Genomic DNA, 18,024 nt, shown 5'->3' with positions numbered 1-18,024 from the left:
TTAACATACACAAAATACAGACAACTCTCCACCTGTGTGGGGGTTGTGTTCCAGGTCATTGCACGTGTCAGCAGTCGCAAGGAAGCCCGTTCCATCCCTTCCTGGGGCCAAAAGCAACACAGGCATTGGTGGTTGCACGGCAATCAGATGCACGAAAAATGGTCACCGCCTGCATTCAAGGATATTCTAAGCATGAAATTGGTATCTCTCTCTTCTGAATGTTCAACTATTAACAAGGGTAGACCTCATTTTAACACAGTGCACGATGTGACATCTCGTGCCCCATGGCTCAATGTGGCTCTGGAGCCTCCAGTTGGCTGGAATAAACCATGTAAAGGGAAGGTGTGGTGACAGCAGTCATAGCTTACAGCATTTTGTGCCTTTGATGGGGTCTGGCAAGCCGGTGCAGAGTCCTGGGTTGTGCGGCACAGCTACTCTCCATCTGGAGCCTTGGCTGTTACATGCTGTGTATTCATAATGGTATTCAGACTGAAAGAGAAAGTGCAGGGGTGAAATAACACCGTGTGCATTTAGCACCAATGATAGATGCTTTCCCACTTATTATAGAAGATTGGCTCTCCACAGGACATCAGGTTATTATGCTCAGAGCTGCAGAATTTTGCACAATAGGAACATGTAAACTAGATTTGGTGGCCTCAACATTAAGGTAGTACACTAAACGTGCCACGGGCTGGTCTATCCTATAGACACATGCAATTCTATTCTCTAGAGCAGCTACTTCTAATTTATACTAACTGAGAGAATAAACTGGACTTTTATAATCCTATGCATATGCCTACAAATTCCAGAATCAAGGCAGTTTTGAATAACTGTTCTGTTGATAACAAGCCATACCTTTAAGCAGATGAGATTCCATTTACTAAGCACAAGCCCATTTCCAGAGAAGGTGTTTATGCCACTAGAAAGAAACTGTGCTGGTACTGTAGTTGTGCAGAGTATGAACAAATGTTATCCAAATCCATAGTAGAGCCAGGGTACATGAGAGCTCCAGTTACCTTACTACGTGCAGCAAAATCCCATTTCCCCAACTCCTGGCACAGGTCTACATGTTAGGAGAAAAAACACAGGATTCACAACCCCATGTTTTCTTTAGAAGGGAAATGCTAGCTGGGTGGCATTTTCAAGCGAGAGAAAATAGGGAGTGCTCTTCCTATACCTATTGATTTGGCTTTGCAAAACATGAGATCACACACAAAGCCTGGTGCAGGGAAGGCATCCTTCGCTCCCTGCATCATTTCTGAGTTATGCAGAGCAAGGTGGTAGAATCCAGGGGCAGGGATTGTTGTGGTTGCTTTTGTAGTTGTGGTTGTTGTTGATTTTATGAAGCATATTTATTCACAACTGCTCTAAATTCTCAGGGCTCCTCTAGATTCTAAATATTTAGCAAACAAAACTATGTTTATCCTAGCATTATTAGGGATTAGTGTAAGAAAACTGGTTGTTCATTAAACAGGTTCCTGGAGAAACCCGGATATAAAGTGTTGCCTAAAAGGCAAAACAATATTTCTTTAGTTCTCTAAACAGATGGAGTACTGGAGTATTTGACCAGGGCCAGAGAGAACGGTTCTGGAAATGAGCCAAGTCCACCAATTCTCCTATGAGTCACCTGACCAAGTTATGCGCTCTCTGTTTCTTTGCGATGGAGGCATACGGGGCTGTTCTACATATTTATTCTGAGGCTGATCTACAGGTATATATTTATTTTGGCATTTCCTACTTGCTATGATGTAGCCATTCTCATTTGAGTAGAAAATGCAAAGGTCATATGTTTAATCTGTTTAATGGACTTTGTGTTCATTCTATACGTTTCATATGTATTCAGTTCTGCTGTTAGCCACTAATATTAACTAACTTAATAAAGATTAATCAATCCTACTGGGCAACTGCTCTTCTTCCTCTCTTAACAGCGACTCTCCTTTTTGTGTCCGGCTTCAAACTGTAAATATACCTAATTTTCATTTATAAAAAGAAACAGTTATTCCTTCGGAGGTAGTAAGACGCATTAAAATGTGTGGTTATGTAGTACACAGCCTTAGCCTTGGTTTTCTGTTTGGTGCCAGGTGAGGACCTTTTTATTTGCCCAGGTCTTTTGGCTTGTTTGCGTTTCATCATGCTGGAATGTTGCCTTCTTTATTGGCAACATATTGTACAGTTTGATATTCACAGAATCGTAGACTTGTAGAGATGGAAGGGACCCTGAGGGTCACCTTGTCCAACCCCCTGTGATGCAGGAATCTTTTGCCCAATGTGGGGCTTGAACCCACAACTCTGAGGTTAAGTCGCATGCTGTACTGGCTGAGCTATCACATTGTCATTGTATATTATTAATTTAATTCTTATGAGCTGCTCTGAGAGCCGTGGCCGAAGAGCAGCCAACATGCAAACAAATCAAATAAATCAAAAATCCTTCCCATAAAAACAATCTTGACTTTTGCTTGGGACAAAAATACAGCAAACTACCTTGTTTAGGATCTATCTTGCTTCAGAATCTAGATGCCGTAAGAGAGAAGCTTGTTCTGTTCCCCGACAAGAACAAAGGCCTGCTTGCAAATGCATTGGTAACTTTCTTAGGAACAAATGTAATTAATATCATACATTTGCTTAATAGCAAATGCAATCTCCAGCTAAGTCCCTGAGTGGCTAGGTTAACATGCTTTTTATATGTTTTTCTTATAAAAACTCTTTATAATGTGTTCTATTGTCCCTGAAAGGGCTGGCCCAAGACATTTTGCTGCCTGGGGTAAAAGGCACTCTGGTGCTGTCCATTCGATGTAGAGAAGCCAACTGGACCGGCTGTTGAATCTTACTTCAACACTAGCAAAGTTGGCGCACTCCACCACATCCCGTGGGGCATGCAGGGTAGACCATGTGGTGCACACCTACCTCTATCATCCAGCTTCTCGCTGCCACACCATCACCCACACAGCATGTGCTACCTGAGACGGCTGCCTCACTCTGCCTAAGGTCAAATTCTGGTCCCCAACTACCTTCCTTGTGATCTAATGCTACTCATTTCATTTGCAGCTGCATTCTTCTAAAATCTATAGAGAGCCATCAAATCTCATTCTGGCTTGGAATTGCATTATTCGGATACAGTAATATTTATGAGCCAATGTAGTGTAGTCAAGTGCACTAAGACCAGGGAGATTGGGGTTCAAATACACCCCCCTCCCAGGTATGAAGCTCACTGGGTGCTGACCTTGGGGCCAGTCGCTGCCTAACCCACCTCACAGGGTTGTTGTGAGGATAAAATGAGGGAGGAGAACTATGTACAGCACCTTCAACTCCTTGGACTGTTGGGATATAAATGTAAAAAAATAATGAATAATAGGAGGAAAGACCCTTCAAAATATTAAAGTATCTTAGAGGACTGGAGTCAGAGAATCAGGCGTGCACTCCCAATTCCCAGTTCATCCCAGAATTCCAGCATTTAATGTGGGGAAGGGAGGCTTCTTTGAAAGGGAAAAAAATGCACCACACCATCCCCATACCATTCAGGGTCAGAGTTGGCTGTGCCATTTTGTGGACAAAGGTGCTTTGGTGTTAAGCATAATTCCATGCAGCGATTAGGTCCAGGCTGGCAGTTTGCTCACGCATCACCTGACATGTAGATTAATCTCTTTTCTGTTTGTAATACATGAAGTAGCCCTACGTGAAACAGCGGCAACAAAAAGGCAGCTTTTTGTAAAAGTTTCCCAGATGTTAATTTTATCAGGATTGATGAAAGCCGGTTTTTTGCTTTCTGTGGACACTTCCTGCCCTGCCCTTCACTTATCTTTGACTGTGTTCCACACATCCATATGGAGGAACAGCTGCTGCATGGGTAAAGTGTTCCCTGCTAATCACCTTGAAAACCCGACACCTTCCTCTGTGCAGAGGCCAGGGAGGGATGTTTATGAAGAAGTTAAGCTAATGCTCAAGGCAAATGCAGCCGGCTGGAAGTGTTAGCCTAAAAGCCTGGCAAAAATCACCTTTTGTGTTAAGCTGCAAGTTGAGCACCTTATCTTCCCACCCACCCCCCCCCAAATAGTAAGGAAATGAATAGATTATAATCTGTTTAGAAATAAGGTTCTAAGATTTCCTCATTATTTCTTAAAAAAACAAAACAAAACACCTAATTACTTCTAACACCCAAATCTATATACCTGAGAAAAAGCTCTGCATTTGGACAAAGACATGTAGGGCAGCCGCATAAGAGCAATGATGTTGCTGAGAAACCCCCGCTTTTGTTCTTACAGCCTGTGTAGTGTCAAACTGCAGACCTCTGCAGACCTTCAAAGTGCCTGCATAGTGACAAACAGGATTACCACCATCCCCTTCATGGGGCACCTGCTGGTTCCACCTGCCATCCACATGTTTGACTTAAGGCAGTGTGTGCAAAAAAGCTTGCTTGCAATGAACTTAATATGCACAGACCTCTGCACAATCTGTACATGCAAACCCAGAGCTCCCAAACTAAGAGGCTCCTATGAAAACCAAGAAGTGGTACGAGAATCAAATCTTTTAAAGATCTGATGAAGCAACCAACAGAAAGAAAGAATCTGAAGCAAATAATGGTGCCTCTGTTTGACATAAGCATAAATTAATCAGAAAGGGAGCTGTCAAATGAGGCAAAAGCACACACAAGTCAGGCAAAAGGATGCAAGATTTCTCAAAGAAGCTAACTTTAAAGGGCTGTGAGAGAGACAATAAAACAACAGGAGAAATTCAGAGCTGATAAAGACAAGTGTGGAAGTATATCAAAAGAAAAGCTCAAAAATGGTAAGCAAACATAAATAATGAATTGCAATTTAATTAGGATGCAATCCCATACTGAAGATTTGACAGCTTTCGACTTTGGCAGAAGCCTCCACCTCTCTTCCCAGAACCTTATCTGGTACAGTATCTCACCTTGGAGCTTCAGGCCCAAATGCCAAGTTACCTTCTGCTCTCACAACTGGAGATGCAAGGACACAGCACCCCACACAGGTAAGCAAGTTAAAGAAAAACCCTTGCTGTAATGTATAACCGTTGCAGCTGCCTCCCATGTCTCCCCCACGCCTTTCATAGTACATAAATACTGTGTCTTGTTTGAACCGTCTTGCCCCAGAACTCTTGCCCTCCCCAAGATCAGTGCTCTCTACATAGAGGAGGTACTCATCCTCACACCCAGGTGAACTCTTCATTGGCAAAGGCCAGGCACTCCTTTCCAACTCTGTTGGCAAGGCTATAAACAAGCATGAGAGGGTTTTGCTCTTCTTCTTTTATACAGAGCAAAAAGGGGGGGGGGAAATAAGTAAATCAAAGGATTTTGCTGAACTTGTTCAAGGAAAAAGTTTAGTTCCTCAGCACCTTCATTTATAGTGCAAACATGATATATTTTTCCTTCTGCTTAACTTAAATTCAGAAGGCTTATTTAGCTTTGTTGCAGAACAAGCTTTGGAGTTTTGTGACATGTTAAACAATGTTTTGGCACTGTATTAGCATTTTCTTAAACTAATAAGAGACAAAGGGCTCATGAAAATATAGAGCCTTTCTCAAACACCATTTAAATTAGATCTAGCTAGTGTGTAAAAAGTGATTTTGTTCCTAGGCTGATGAACAGCAAGTGGTTCAAAATAGCAATTGAAAACAAGCCAAGCCTTTGAAGTTTCACAGCACTTGAATATCAGGGAAGGGAAAAGGTAAGACAAGAGTTATTATATTAAGACTGTTTGACAGGGAAGGTTTTTGAAATCCCTTGATCTTTCGCAGCACATCCAGTTTTTACAGAAAGGTGCAGCCACACACATTTTCTTCTAGAACAGTATCACTTGATCACAGGAGAACTATCAGACTTCAGAAGAAAATGCATTTTAATACAGGAGAAAATGCTACGGGTTTTGTGCTTTTAAAAAGCACCCAGTATTTTCCTCAACCAAATACAAATATGTGCACCACCAAAGACTGCAAAACTTTTGCCATGTAAAACTTCTGCAGGGAGTATGTCACTTCTCTGCTCCCTGCCCCCACAACCAAAAAGTGTTGGAGATTATGTACTTGGCTTCATTTTAGTTTCATCACATCTACCATCACAACGTATATAACAGAAAGAGGTTAATGAATGTGTTCAAGAAGGGAGAGGGACAGAGGCTGAACCTAGAGAGTGAGCTACTCAGGAGCAGAGCCATGCAAAATCTGGTGTGTAGTCAGAAACAAAACTATGCATGACCCCGTGACAAAAACACACACACTTTTTCAGTACTTGCTCTGTCTGGTGTAAGTGGACTGTACATCTGCCCATGGAACAATGCTGAGTGGAACCCACAGTCTTCCAAATTGCAGGCATTCATCAGGGCTAAACATCACCCTCCAAATAAAGATGTGCAGAATGTCACTTGGTGGTGGCACTTGAAACTATGGTCAGCAGTGCAAAGCTGGGGGCCAAACTTGGCGACATGTTAAATGGATGGTTGAAATGAATGTGCCTAGCTTTCTTATAATTTGTGGCCGAGGGGGGATCAGGATTTGGACCCTGTACCAAGGGGCAGTTAATGGTGTCTGTCAGCCATGTTCCTGGCAAAAGCCTTTCTTGCCCCCTGCCCCAAAAGCTGCTTTTTGAACCAGGAGGGAAAGTGCTACTGGCATCAATGGAAGCTTCCCTCCTTGTTATGTCTCGTGTCCCTTTCCATCCCTGTACTGATGTCTGCACGTGTACCCTGCAGACACATGTGAAGAGAAATACAAGAATGCAAAAGGACAAAAACAAACTAACATGGAACAAAAGGCAATCGTTTGGGCTCAGCCCAAGAGATTTGGCCCAGATCCCTGCCCTTATCTGTATGCACAGTGGCACAGAATTCTCATTACTGGCTGAAGCAGAGAACAGGGCAGTGTATTGCTCTTTTTCACCCTATGCAAGCAATTCCTGGTAGCCAGCTTCCAGTATTTTTAAAACATTTCACTGGGATAGTAAAATTCTTGAAGGGGGAAAAATTACGTAGTAAGTACAATTCCAGATGAAGCTCAGAAGGGCTACAAGAAGTGCTACTTTTCTGTAATGAGAGTCAAGTCCAAGGGGTCTCAAGTGTAACAGCTACAAGTTGAGCTTCCAGGCTGGATCCACAGTCTTTTAACTGGACCTGCAGAGGCTCAGCTGCTGAGCACTTGCTTTGCAAGCCTGCCGCCCCAAGACCGAGAAAGGCCTCTGTGGGAGAGCAATTCCCAGTCACAGTTAATGATGCTGGGTGAGATGCACCGCTGCATCCCAACCACCTGCACTTGTTTAATGGGTACAGTGCCTTCCCTCCCACCCTTCACTCTGTGTGCTTAATTCAAGCTATTGTCAGAATATCCTCCAGACCTATCAATTTGCCTCTTTGAATGCCAGGGGGTTTTTTGTGGGGGGGGGGGTTGGTTGGTTTAATTTTTGCTTCAGTCTTATATGCAGCAGCATTCGGCATTTTGAATTAGATATGGAGCTAGAGCAGCCTACAATGCTTTTAAAGCTAACTGTTTGTTGGATGTAAAAAATATGTGGGAACACAAAGTCAAGCACTCAGTTTTATGCTTTCTGTCACTTAAACACCCAACTGAGATTGCAACCTGTGCTTTTTCGATTGCAGAGAAATGTATGTTTTTACCTGGCAAAACACTGAAGGACAAGCCATTAGCAGCTCACATATATTCAGTCGTGTCTGGATGTTACACTAAACCACTGTTTAAAAGCAATGTGAATGAGTCTACCTTCCTTCAGGGCTCTCCCCACCTACCCACAGCTAAAAGAAGGAACATATAAGCTCTTGCTTTGCTTTCAGTAAACTATGACTTCCTGCGTTGTCAAAACTGAGAATAGTAGTTTAACACTAACTATGGTTAGGGTTTTTATATAAAATCAATACAGCTTCATAACTCACAATTTGAAGTTGACTTGTTTGAAAACTAAGTGCAGTTAGTGAGAAAACATTATCCCTACCTCAGATAGCACACAAAGTCACAGTTTACAAAAAAGGAACAGCCTGTGGACTCATGTTCTTGGCTGTATGGGAGGAATAGAGTTGCTCAGGAAGAGAGGAGGCTGATTCATGCAGTGTTAAACCACAGTCTAATGTTACATCTGAACTTGGTCATTGCCTTCCCATTTTCTGTAAGGCATACATGATTCTGTCTGCTCACGATCCCTCTATCTGCATGTATGTCACCCATCACTCAAGAGCAATAGATTAGCACAGTGTTTGACATTTCCAGGCTATTAAGGAAATTCCACTTTTAATGAGCAAGAACTTCTGTGCGATTCATGAGAATTCTCCTGGACATAAGTTTACTGTATATATCCATTTATTTTCCTTGGCAAGAGACTGACATTTGCTCCTGGCACTTGCCTGAGCTGTTCTTTATTTGGCACATTGTAAGGATAACCTACCCGAGTGCAATGAACAGCAAGTAAGTCAGAAAAAGGGGAGAAATAAAAAGAATTCTACTGACAAACCACTTTCCCAAACAAGAACATATACTAAATATGGGGGGGACCCCCACAAATGTGGGGTATATTATGCAAAACAATTAACAGTCATGTAGAAAAAAGTTACAGATAGGTAGCCGTGTTGGTCTGCCATGGTCAAAACAAAATAAAAAAATTCCTTCCAGTAGCACCTTAAAGACCAACTGAGTTAGTTCTAGGTATGAGCTTTCGTGTGCATGCACACTTCTTCAGATACACTGAAACAGAAGTCACCGGACCTTTCTATATAGTGAGAAGGTGGGGAGGGGTATTACTCAGAAGGGTGGTGGGAATGGGTGATTGGCAGATAGCTGCGATGAGCCTGTTGACGACTCTTAACGACTGCAATAGGTCTAACAGGAAAAAGCAAGGGGTGAGAAGGTGAAAAATGGCTTTGTCATGTATAATGAGATAAGAATCCAATGTCTTTATTCAAACCAGGTCTCTCCATAGTTTTAAGTTTGGTGATAAGTTGCAATTCAGCAGCTTCTCTTTCCAGTCTATTTCTGAAATTCCTTTGTAATAGAACAGCTACTTTGAGATCTTGTATAGAATGTCCTGGGAGATTGAAGTGTTCTCCTACTGGTTTTTCTGTCTTGTGGTTCCTGATGTCGGATTTATGTCCATACTGGTTTTTCTGTCTTGTGGTTCCTGATGTCGGATTTATGTCCATAAATCCGACATCAGGAACCACAAGACAGAAAAACCAGTAGGAGAACACTTCAATCTCCCAGGACATTCTATACAAGATCTCAAAGTAGCTGTTCTATTACAAAGGAATTTCAGAAATAGACTGGAAAGAGAAGCTGCTGAATTGCAACTTATCACCAAACTTAAAACTATGGAGAGACCTGGTTTGAATAAAGACATTGGATTCTTATCTCATTATACATGACAAAGCCATTTTTCACCTTCTCACCCCTTGCTTTTTCCTGTTAGACCTATTGCAGTCGTTAAGAGTCGTCAACAGGCTCATCGCAGCTATCTGCCAATCACCCATTCCCACCACCCTTCTGAGTAATACCCCTCCCCACCTTCTCACTATATAGAAAGGTCCGGTGACTTCTGTTTCAGTGTATCTGAAGAAGTGTGCATGCACACGAAAGCTCATACCTAGAACTAACTCAGTTGGTCTTTAAGGTGCTACTGGAAGGAATTTTTTTATTTTATGTAGAAAAAAGATACTTTTCTTCTGTAGAAAATAGATGGTAGATAAATTTAAAACACACACACACACATTTGGTCTTACACAATGGGGAAGGGCTATTGTTCGAGACTACGTTTTGCATACAAAACGTCCCAGATTCAACCTCCCATGTCAAAGCCTTTTCTTCAGTGTGCGGTTGGACAGAAATGAGGAGTTGGGGGGGAACTGTACCGTTAGAAATTGATAATGTGAAGTTTGAAAAAAGGGGGGAAATTAGACATATGAGGCATAAGTGTTTATTAAGCAGTTAATTAACATGAAATGTCAGGGACAGCATGTACCCAAATTGTATCAGGGTAGAATGTGCTCCATTTCCATACTTAAACTGCCGAAACCAGATTAAAACATCTTCTTTTGAGCAGAAACCACCTCTTCTTCACCTTCATCTTTTGGCAGGTAACACTTCGTTTTATCCTTGTAGCTACTCTTAAAATATTCCTGTTTTTGCACCTGTCACCAAACTAAGGCAGACTCATAAATGAACCATCACTATATAGTAGATAAGAACTAGTGGCTCCTATGGAGAAACTGCCATTGATACAGGGTGTAAAGCACGCTTTGTGTTAGTTCAGTCTTTGCTTTTTCAGTATGGTGGGGGGGGGTTACAATGGGGAATTGGTGCAGTTGCTTTTAAAAAACCCTCCCAGTGTCTCCAAGCAGAGCTGGAAAAGACTTCTGTCTGAAACCCCGCTAGACAGTATCAAGCAGGTGTGGTGGTAGATTGGAAACTACTGGCAGATCTCTGGGTGATTTCCAGGAGCTTGGTAAGGGATTCCAACTGTCTAGTACAGTGGTACCTTGGGTTACAGATGCTTCAGGTTACAGACTCCACTAACCCAGAAATAGTACCTCGGGTTAAGAACTTTGCTTCAGGGTGAGAACAGAAATCACACGGCAGCGCGGCAGCAGTAGGAGGCCCCATCAGCTAATGTGATACCTCAGATTAAGAACAGTTTCAGGTTAAGAACGGACGTCCAGAACGAATTACCGTAAATTCTTAACCCGAGGTACCACTGTAATAGCAACACCAAAAATAGGTGGGGCAACCCAGCCAGCTGGGTGGAGTATAAATAAATAAAATAAAATAACACACACAGAGACACAAAAATTCTAAATTAGGTTGCTGAAACAAATAAAGCCTGCAGGGAAATCTAGGCTAAACATATGTTAAAGGGCACTCTGTCCTTAATTCTTAGGGCTTGTCCACACTTTTGCTTGCCCCATGCCTAGAAAGCATGGGTCTAAGCAAGTTTCCCCTTGCCCCACTCATTTCCCAAGAAAAACCTGCTCTTTAGCTTTAAATTGGAACAAATGGCAGTTCACGGAAAACCCGTGCCATTTGCTCTGACTGATAACAAAAGAGCATTTTTTCCCCAGGGGAAAGCAGTGGGACAAGAGGAAGTGGATAAGCCCTTAGCTAAATTTATTTTGCACCTGGCTCTGGGGGATCTCAAGAGTTCTAGTACAATAATATGGTAGATCCTGCAAGACTAATGACTACCCTCCCCTGGTGTACAACGTAGATGACTCTGAGCTGGATGAACAGTGGTCTGAGTTGGTTGGTATAAGGCAGCTTCCCATGTTCTCAATCCCTGCTTTCTCCCACCTGCGATGATCAATCAATAGTAAAGAGACCCTTTTAAGCAGAAAGTGCTTTCATACCAGTAAAGGTCACTTAGCTGCTGTAAGGAATGCTAAGTTTATCACAAATGTGGAAATGGGTATTTTCAGGAAACTGCAGCATTCTTCCAATGCACTCAGAATAATTCTACCTCCAGAAAGCTGGACCCAGAACCTTGTACTGAATAATAACTGAAGTATAGTTGAAATATTGGCCAGCCTTAAAAGCCATCCAGCTGCCTCTGTAAGGAACAGGTTGTAAAAGCAGCTAAGGAATAACAAGGAGTTCTTATCTGGATTCACCATGTACTCCTCCTTCGGGCATTCTGAACCAGGAAGCAAACAAGGCTGCAATCTGGCACTGGGAGTGTACCTGCCATTCCAACTCTACTTCCTTCTCCCCCATGCCCAAAGTATCTCTGCTGTTTGAAGTGGCTCTCAATACCATTTTACAAGCGGTTTTGTCACTGATGACCATACAAACAAGTTCTATTTCCTCAAAACATTTTGCTTTTTCAAATGAGCAATTCAATCTGTCTTTAAGAGGCACGCAGACATTCTTTGAGAAGATTAGACACATGAAGAAAAGTGGTCCGTTTCCTGGAACTGTGTTAGAAGCCCAATCTTGTTTGCAATCTTCTGGTTTCAGTGTACTTCTGCTAGCAACTCTCCTCATCCCTCGATTATCAGAATCGGATCTCTTGACTAACTTCCCTGTCTGAGATGGCACAATAGCAAGTTCATGGAATGCTGCTTAACAGCAAATAAAACTGCTGGTCCAAGCAAGCTGGGATTCTCTGTCCTGGCTGGCACATGTCCTTCCCAGCCCAGATGACAGGGACTAAACCTGGATACTTGTTTCACACAAAGCTTGTACTTTAGTATTAACCTGTGTTCCCTCCTCTCTTGCTTTGCTAGCAGGGAAACATTTCTGATGCAGGATTAGGACTTCCCGGGCCACATAGTACAAAATTTATCTAGGGCATCCACTATACTCATTTCTCCACATATATCCTCAGAAATCCCTGGGCAACCGTTTATAGATTAAAAGTGGCTTTTCCAACTCAGCTGAGCCTCACAATGTTAGACAGCCTAGGCCCCTGTCGGTTACAAATCCTCCAAGCTACTGGTTTTTCCAGTTTTACTTCATGTACACATAAACCACCACTCAGCCTCTGAAACCAGCGGCCTGTAAAAGGCAAAATCAACATTTTAAGTTTCATTTATTGCATGTTCACCACCTGCTCTCCTTATCAGGTTGATACTTCACTTTCTCCTAGCTGTAATTTCCAGCATTTTCTTTCTGTACGTGTTTCCTCTCAAAACCACTTCTTCATTTAATTGAAGAGATTGGCTTTTCATCTCTGTAGCAACAACTTTGAAAACGTGTGCGAGCACAGTGGGGGGTGTGTGTGTGTGTGTGTGTGTGTGTGTGTGTAAAATGCATGCACTACCTTGAGATATTTGCAAACTGGATTTTACAAAGGTCAAAACCACCCTTTTCTTGTCTCTACCAGAAGAAATTAGCAAGGGGTCTGTGGTGAATAGGTGCACAAGATGCTGGTCACAGAGGCCAACTTGAAGAAAATATTGGGGTGGGGGTGTGCCTCTCCTTACTTCTCCCCTCTCTCCACACCACCTTCCTTCACCATGAGGACACAAGCCTGTAAAAGAGGGTGGTGTCCAGCTAGGAGGGAGGTGGCTGTCCAAGGGAGGAAGGTGCCAACTTGTGGGGAAAACACCTGATCTAAAGACTAGCTCAGCTCCCCCTAAATATTCTATTGGAGGACCAAAGGGACCAGGGCCTCAGAGTTGGCACCTATGTGCTGGGCTGTGTACACTGTACCCCCCGCCTGCCGCCGCCACTGCCCAAACAGCATGTGTTGCTCCTATCCCAGTATTCACTCCCAATCTCCACAGGTATAGTGTCTGTTGAATATAGCTGGATCCTCCCTTCAGGCATTCACTCTAAAGAAAGGTTAGAAGAAGATGCAGTCATGCACACACTTTGGGCCCTGATGCATTCAGCTAAACATCTGAATAGGGCTTAAGGAAAAATGACTAATTTTTGCTGGAATACACAGGGCAGAAACTGAAAGGAACTGAAAAGAAAAATCTAAATGTGGATACAAATGGTTCTAAATTTAACTCCATAGTGGTAGGATTACTACAATGTGTTTCAGGGTGGATAATTTTTTTTTAAGTGAGAAACGGAAGTTACAGCTCTGTGTTGTGCAACAAGGGGGCTAGGTGGGGCACGTGGATATATCACAGAATGTATAAGTATCTACTGGTGAAGCAACAATTACCGCAGACCAAGCCAACCATTGTTGCACTTCAGCACAACATTTAAGAAACAGGCGAACTTGCACACGTTTGCCAGTTGCTAAGTTGGTCATCTGCATTGTTCATTCATTGCTATGGGGCTTCAGCTCAAACAATAAAACATTATCCTGGAAAGGACAGTGCCTCATTAATGAGGCAATTGCACATATCTAAAACAAAGAAGAGTGCTAATTAGGCTGTTCATGCTATTGTCCATGACACGCCACAACAGAGTGAATTCAGCAAGATCCATTCTCCGGTTTGCTATGGCTCCATACCTTTTCATACCTAAGCTCTGAGCGTGGATGCAAAGGATAAGCAGACACATTACATAGAGAGCACTTTAAACTGGTGTCTCATGCAGAATGTCCAGTGTTGGCACATCAGTTATTTGTAACACTTTGCCTTACAGGCTGCTACACAACCTCTATGCCTTGCAATAACATGGTACACAATGGGGACAGCACGTGATACTCACCCACAAGGAGCAGCACTCATGTGCCTGGATTTAAAAGCAGCCACTACATGGCTGCTCTTCATTACAAAGTCAAAGACTTGCAAATTATAAAACATTGCATGTATAGCAACGGTGATTGGCAGCCTTTTCAGTTCAGCTTCTTTATGCCAAAACACCTGATCTAAAGACTAGCTCCAGCAGCACTTAAATGTTAGGAAGGATGTGCCAGCAATACAAAATCATAAAGCATGAAAGTTACATCAGCACTACAGTACTGCTGATTGACATCTATGCAGAAAAATGATGTAAATTAGGAAATACCTGTATTATTTAAAATAAATTACCAGGAGGTTTTCAGTCCCCTGAGGCTCCAAGACTCTTACCTATTTAGAGTTTGGAAGCTGCAGTGTGGCTTGTCTAAAGAGATTCCTAAAACTTTAGGACAGCACACCAAATCCAGTAGTACAGGATGTTTTGGCAGCCAAAAGCAGCACACACTGCAAAACTGAGTATAGCGCCCAGGACCTCCTGCTTCTTTTATAAACGAGGATAAGGATTTCCACAGAATGGAATGATTTTAATTGAGGTATATGGACCTGAGTCATCTCAAAAAGCAGAAGAGGTTGGTGCAGTGTAAATATACAGCGATATACATAGTTCCAAAAGGGAAGTAGCTGGGATTATGGCTTGAAAAATGGCACATTACCTAGAAAATAAATTGCTATCATTTATCTTCTGCAGGTTCCAATTGAGCAGCAAATTATGTGAAGGAAGTAAAATGTCAGTTTGTGTAGGAGAAACGTTTACACAGGGCAGAGGGGCTTCTGGAAGAGAGCTGAGAAGGAGGAAGCAGGTGGGACAAGCAGCCAATCAAAAATGATGACCAGAAAAAAACACAACTCCAACTGAAAGACAAGCCTGGCTATTAGTGGAAAGGGGTGAACAGGTAAGGGAGCTGATGAAGCATTGCGGGGGCAGAATGAGACTAATAAGCCTGATGTTTGACGACAATTTTTTACTTTGCTTTCCTCACCCTAATATATTCCTAGAACCTTGGGCCACTCAATGATGATGCATGTTGGAAATTTCAGAACAGCAAAATAAAATACTTATTCGCACAGCAGATAAATAGAGTATGGTGATGGTGATGGCTGCAACCAGCTTTAAAGGGGTGATTTGATAAATTCATGGTGGATAAGGCTATCCATGGCAAACAGCCATGAAAGCTGTATGCTACTTCCATGTCTCTGAATACCCATCACCGAGGAATATTAGTGCAGAGATTGCTCTAGTGCTCATGTCTTGCTTGTAAACTTTCCAACAGGCACCATCACTGAGATAACAGGATGTTGGAGTAGATGGACCTTCAGCCTGATCCAGCAGGTCTCTTCCTATGTTCTTAGCTCTACAGAAACTGACCTCATGATCAAGAATCTGAAGTAGCACTATGTAACAGATCCCCTTCCTTGTATGTGGGTACTCAACAGCCCAGTAGGGAGCCAGTTATGCCTTCTTGATTTATGGTTGCCACCACCTATTTCAGTCTGCAGCCTGTCCTGCCACCCCAAACAAGGAGGGATCTGGGGATGCCCCATTAACTATTAGATCCTGGGATCCCGGGCCAATGCACCTTGTGCCTCCAGCCAATCCCCTGCTCCTGGTGTCTCCCAGAGGATAGATTAATGTACTAGTCTATAAGAACTCTGATTCTAAATTCCTTGTAGCATTAATTCCAAGCAGTCTGGATGCATGGGGATGACTAGAATCCTGAGGTCGGCAAATGCACACACTTCAGTGGTCAAGTTATGAAACTCTATTAAGAATAAAAGAAAGAGGGGAGTAGGCAAATGTTCAACAGAATACTATAAACAAAATGAGAGCCCGGTGGCTCAAACCCCTAACTGATCTAACCAGTCAGCACTGTATTTCTAGTTGCTTATGAGTAAGCTGCAAGAATGGTCAGCTTCCCAGTGCATAGCAAAATGCTGTCTGGCCCTGATGCAGAAAGGTCACAGGCCCCGAGGTGGGGAAGCAAGAACAAAGGGAATGATCCTAGCGTACCTTTTCATGGGATTCCTGCCCAATGACCAATCAGACCTCAAGTCACATTTTACAGGTAAATGGGAGATACTTTGTCAGAGGAAGGTGAGAGGCTGAGGAGTCACGAGTAAAGTGACAGGCTGAGGAGTCGTTTAGGGTTTAAATTAAGACCCAGATTTTCCCAACTTTCCGTCAGACAGTTTTAATCTTTCTCTTGTGAGATAGCCAGTTGGGTGGGGAAGCTGCGAGGGCTTTGCTCACAGAAATAGAGAAGCAGGAGACCAGTGCTCCTCAGTCACAGTACAGTGGTACCTCGGTTTAAGAACAGTCCAGTTTAAGAACAATTTGGTTTACAAACTCCGCAAAACCGGAAACAGTGTCTTGGTTTGAGAACTTTACCTCAGTCTAAGAACAGAATCCGAACGGTGGAAGGGCACCGGCAGTGGGAGGCCTCATTAGGGAAAGCGCGCCTCGGTTTAAGAATGGTTTTGGTTTAAGAATGGACTTCCAGAACGGATTAAGTTCGTAAACCGAGGTACCACTGTATTTACATATTCAAGAGTTTACTCATACAGCATATGGTGAGGCTAATGGGGGTGGGGTGGGGTGTGAAATGCAGGTGTTTATCTGAATATCAAATAAATCTAGTAAAGCAAGGACAGTTAGGCATCCTCAGCTAAGTCCAGGCTTCCGGTAAGAGGAAACACACAGTCATCAGTGTACGGGTGATAACTGTAGCACATAACCAATTACAGTTGCCTTACTAGACCAAGGTTATAAAAGAGTGAGGAGAAGCTGAAAACTCATTGATGCACAAGATGTACAGTGAAAAGGGCGATATTAAGACTTATAAATGCAGCATCAAATATTTCTCAATGTAATTGTCCTATACATCAGCAGGAGCTTTTACCAGTGTTTCCAATACAGACCACTTTTTGTCTCACCTCAATATTTACGATCTACAAAAGCAAGCAAAAACAACCGTTTTTGTTTCTTTAAAAGAGTCCTCTTAATTCAGAGATATAGGAATTAGTCTAAGGTTTTATCTGGCCTTAGGCCAGGGAGGGGAACCTGTGACCCTTTAAATGTTGTTCGACTACAGCTCCCGTCATCCTTGACCACTGGTTATGCTGCGTGGGGTTGATGGAGTCCAATGAGATCTGAAGAGCCACAAGCGCCCCATTCCTGGTCTACAGAGGCGGCTTCAGACAAGAGAATTTCTCATCCTAACCTGGAAATGTCAGGAATTGAATCTAGGGTCTGTTGCAAGGCGTGTGTTCTGCCTCCAACTGAGCTACAGGGACATATGTTTTATCCCATTTCTTGCTGCCTACGGCAAAGACATAAAAAGAGTACTTTGCAAACCTCTGTGGGACAATTGAGTAATACAAAAAGGAATTGGTTGAGGGGTTTGGGGTTTTTTGTTCCATCATAAGCATCTGTCTAAGCATTAGCTGACAGGCCTGAATTAAACGGGGTGGTGAAAAGGAGCATATGCCCCGCATGGCAGGTTAGCGGGGAGGAAAAACTGCTGAGTGGCTATAGAAAGTCCTTCCTCCTTGCCCACCCCAAGAAGTGGAAGATGAGAAGCTGAAGCAGGATGGAACGCAAAGGAGAGAAAGAGGGGCCTGGTCCCAGTGGCAGACTTTGGACTTTCGAATTTCAGCAGTGCCTGTGCCACGCTGAAATTCAGCACATGCGCACGCACACACACAGCCTCTTGCCTTCCATTCTAAGTCATTGTTTCGACACTCTGTGCAGGTGAACCAGTCATGCTCGGCTAAATCCACCTCTGCTGCTACTCAAGTTCTGCTAGGGAAGCTGAACCTGAACTTGGCCAGCAGACCAGGACAAGCTCAGAGTCTGAGCTTCCCAGCTCGTGTGTGTGTGTTGAGG

General features: G+C 43.1%; 1 protein-coding gene across 3 annotated transcripts in view; it reads right to left on the bottom strand.

Moving 5' to 3' along the window:
- Positions 1–18,024, bottom strand: part of ELAPOR1 (endosome-lysosome associated apoptosis and autophagy regulator 1) — a 56,455-nt gene that overhangs the window by 27,635 nt on the left and 10,796 nt on the right. For all 3 annotated transcript variants that reach the window (XM_081866606.1, XM_081866604.1, XM_081866605.1), the window contains exon 2: positions 369–489. Coding sequence is in view for 2 of the 3 variants with exons in the window: in XM_081866604.1 (XP_081722730.1) it covers positions 369–489 (121 nt within the window). In the remaining variant the exon portion in view is untranslated. The remainder of the gene's footprint in view (positions 1–368; positions 490–18,024) is intronic.

This window comes from Podarcis erhardii (assembly GCF_964252035.2).
Source record: "Podarcis erhardii genome assembly, chromosome: 6".
Taxonomy (NCBI): domain Eukaryota; kingdom Metazoa; phylum Chordata; class Lepidosauria; order Squamata; family Lacertidae; genus Podarcis; species Podarcis erhardii.
Note: the sequence above shows the minus strand (reverse complement) of the source record. Positions and strands in the feature narration are given on the sequence as shown.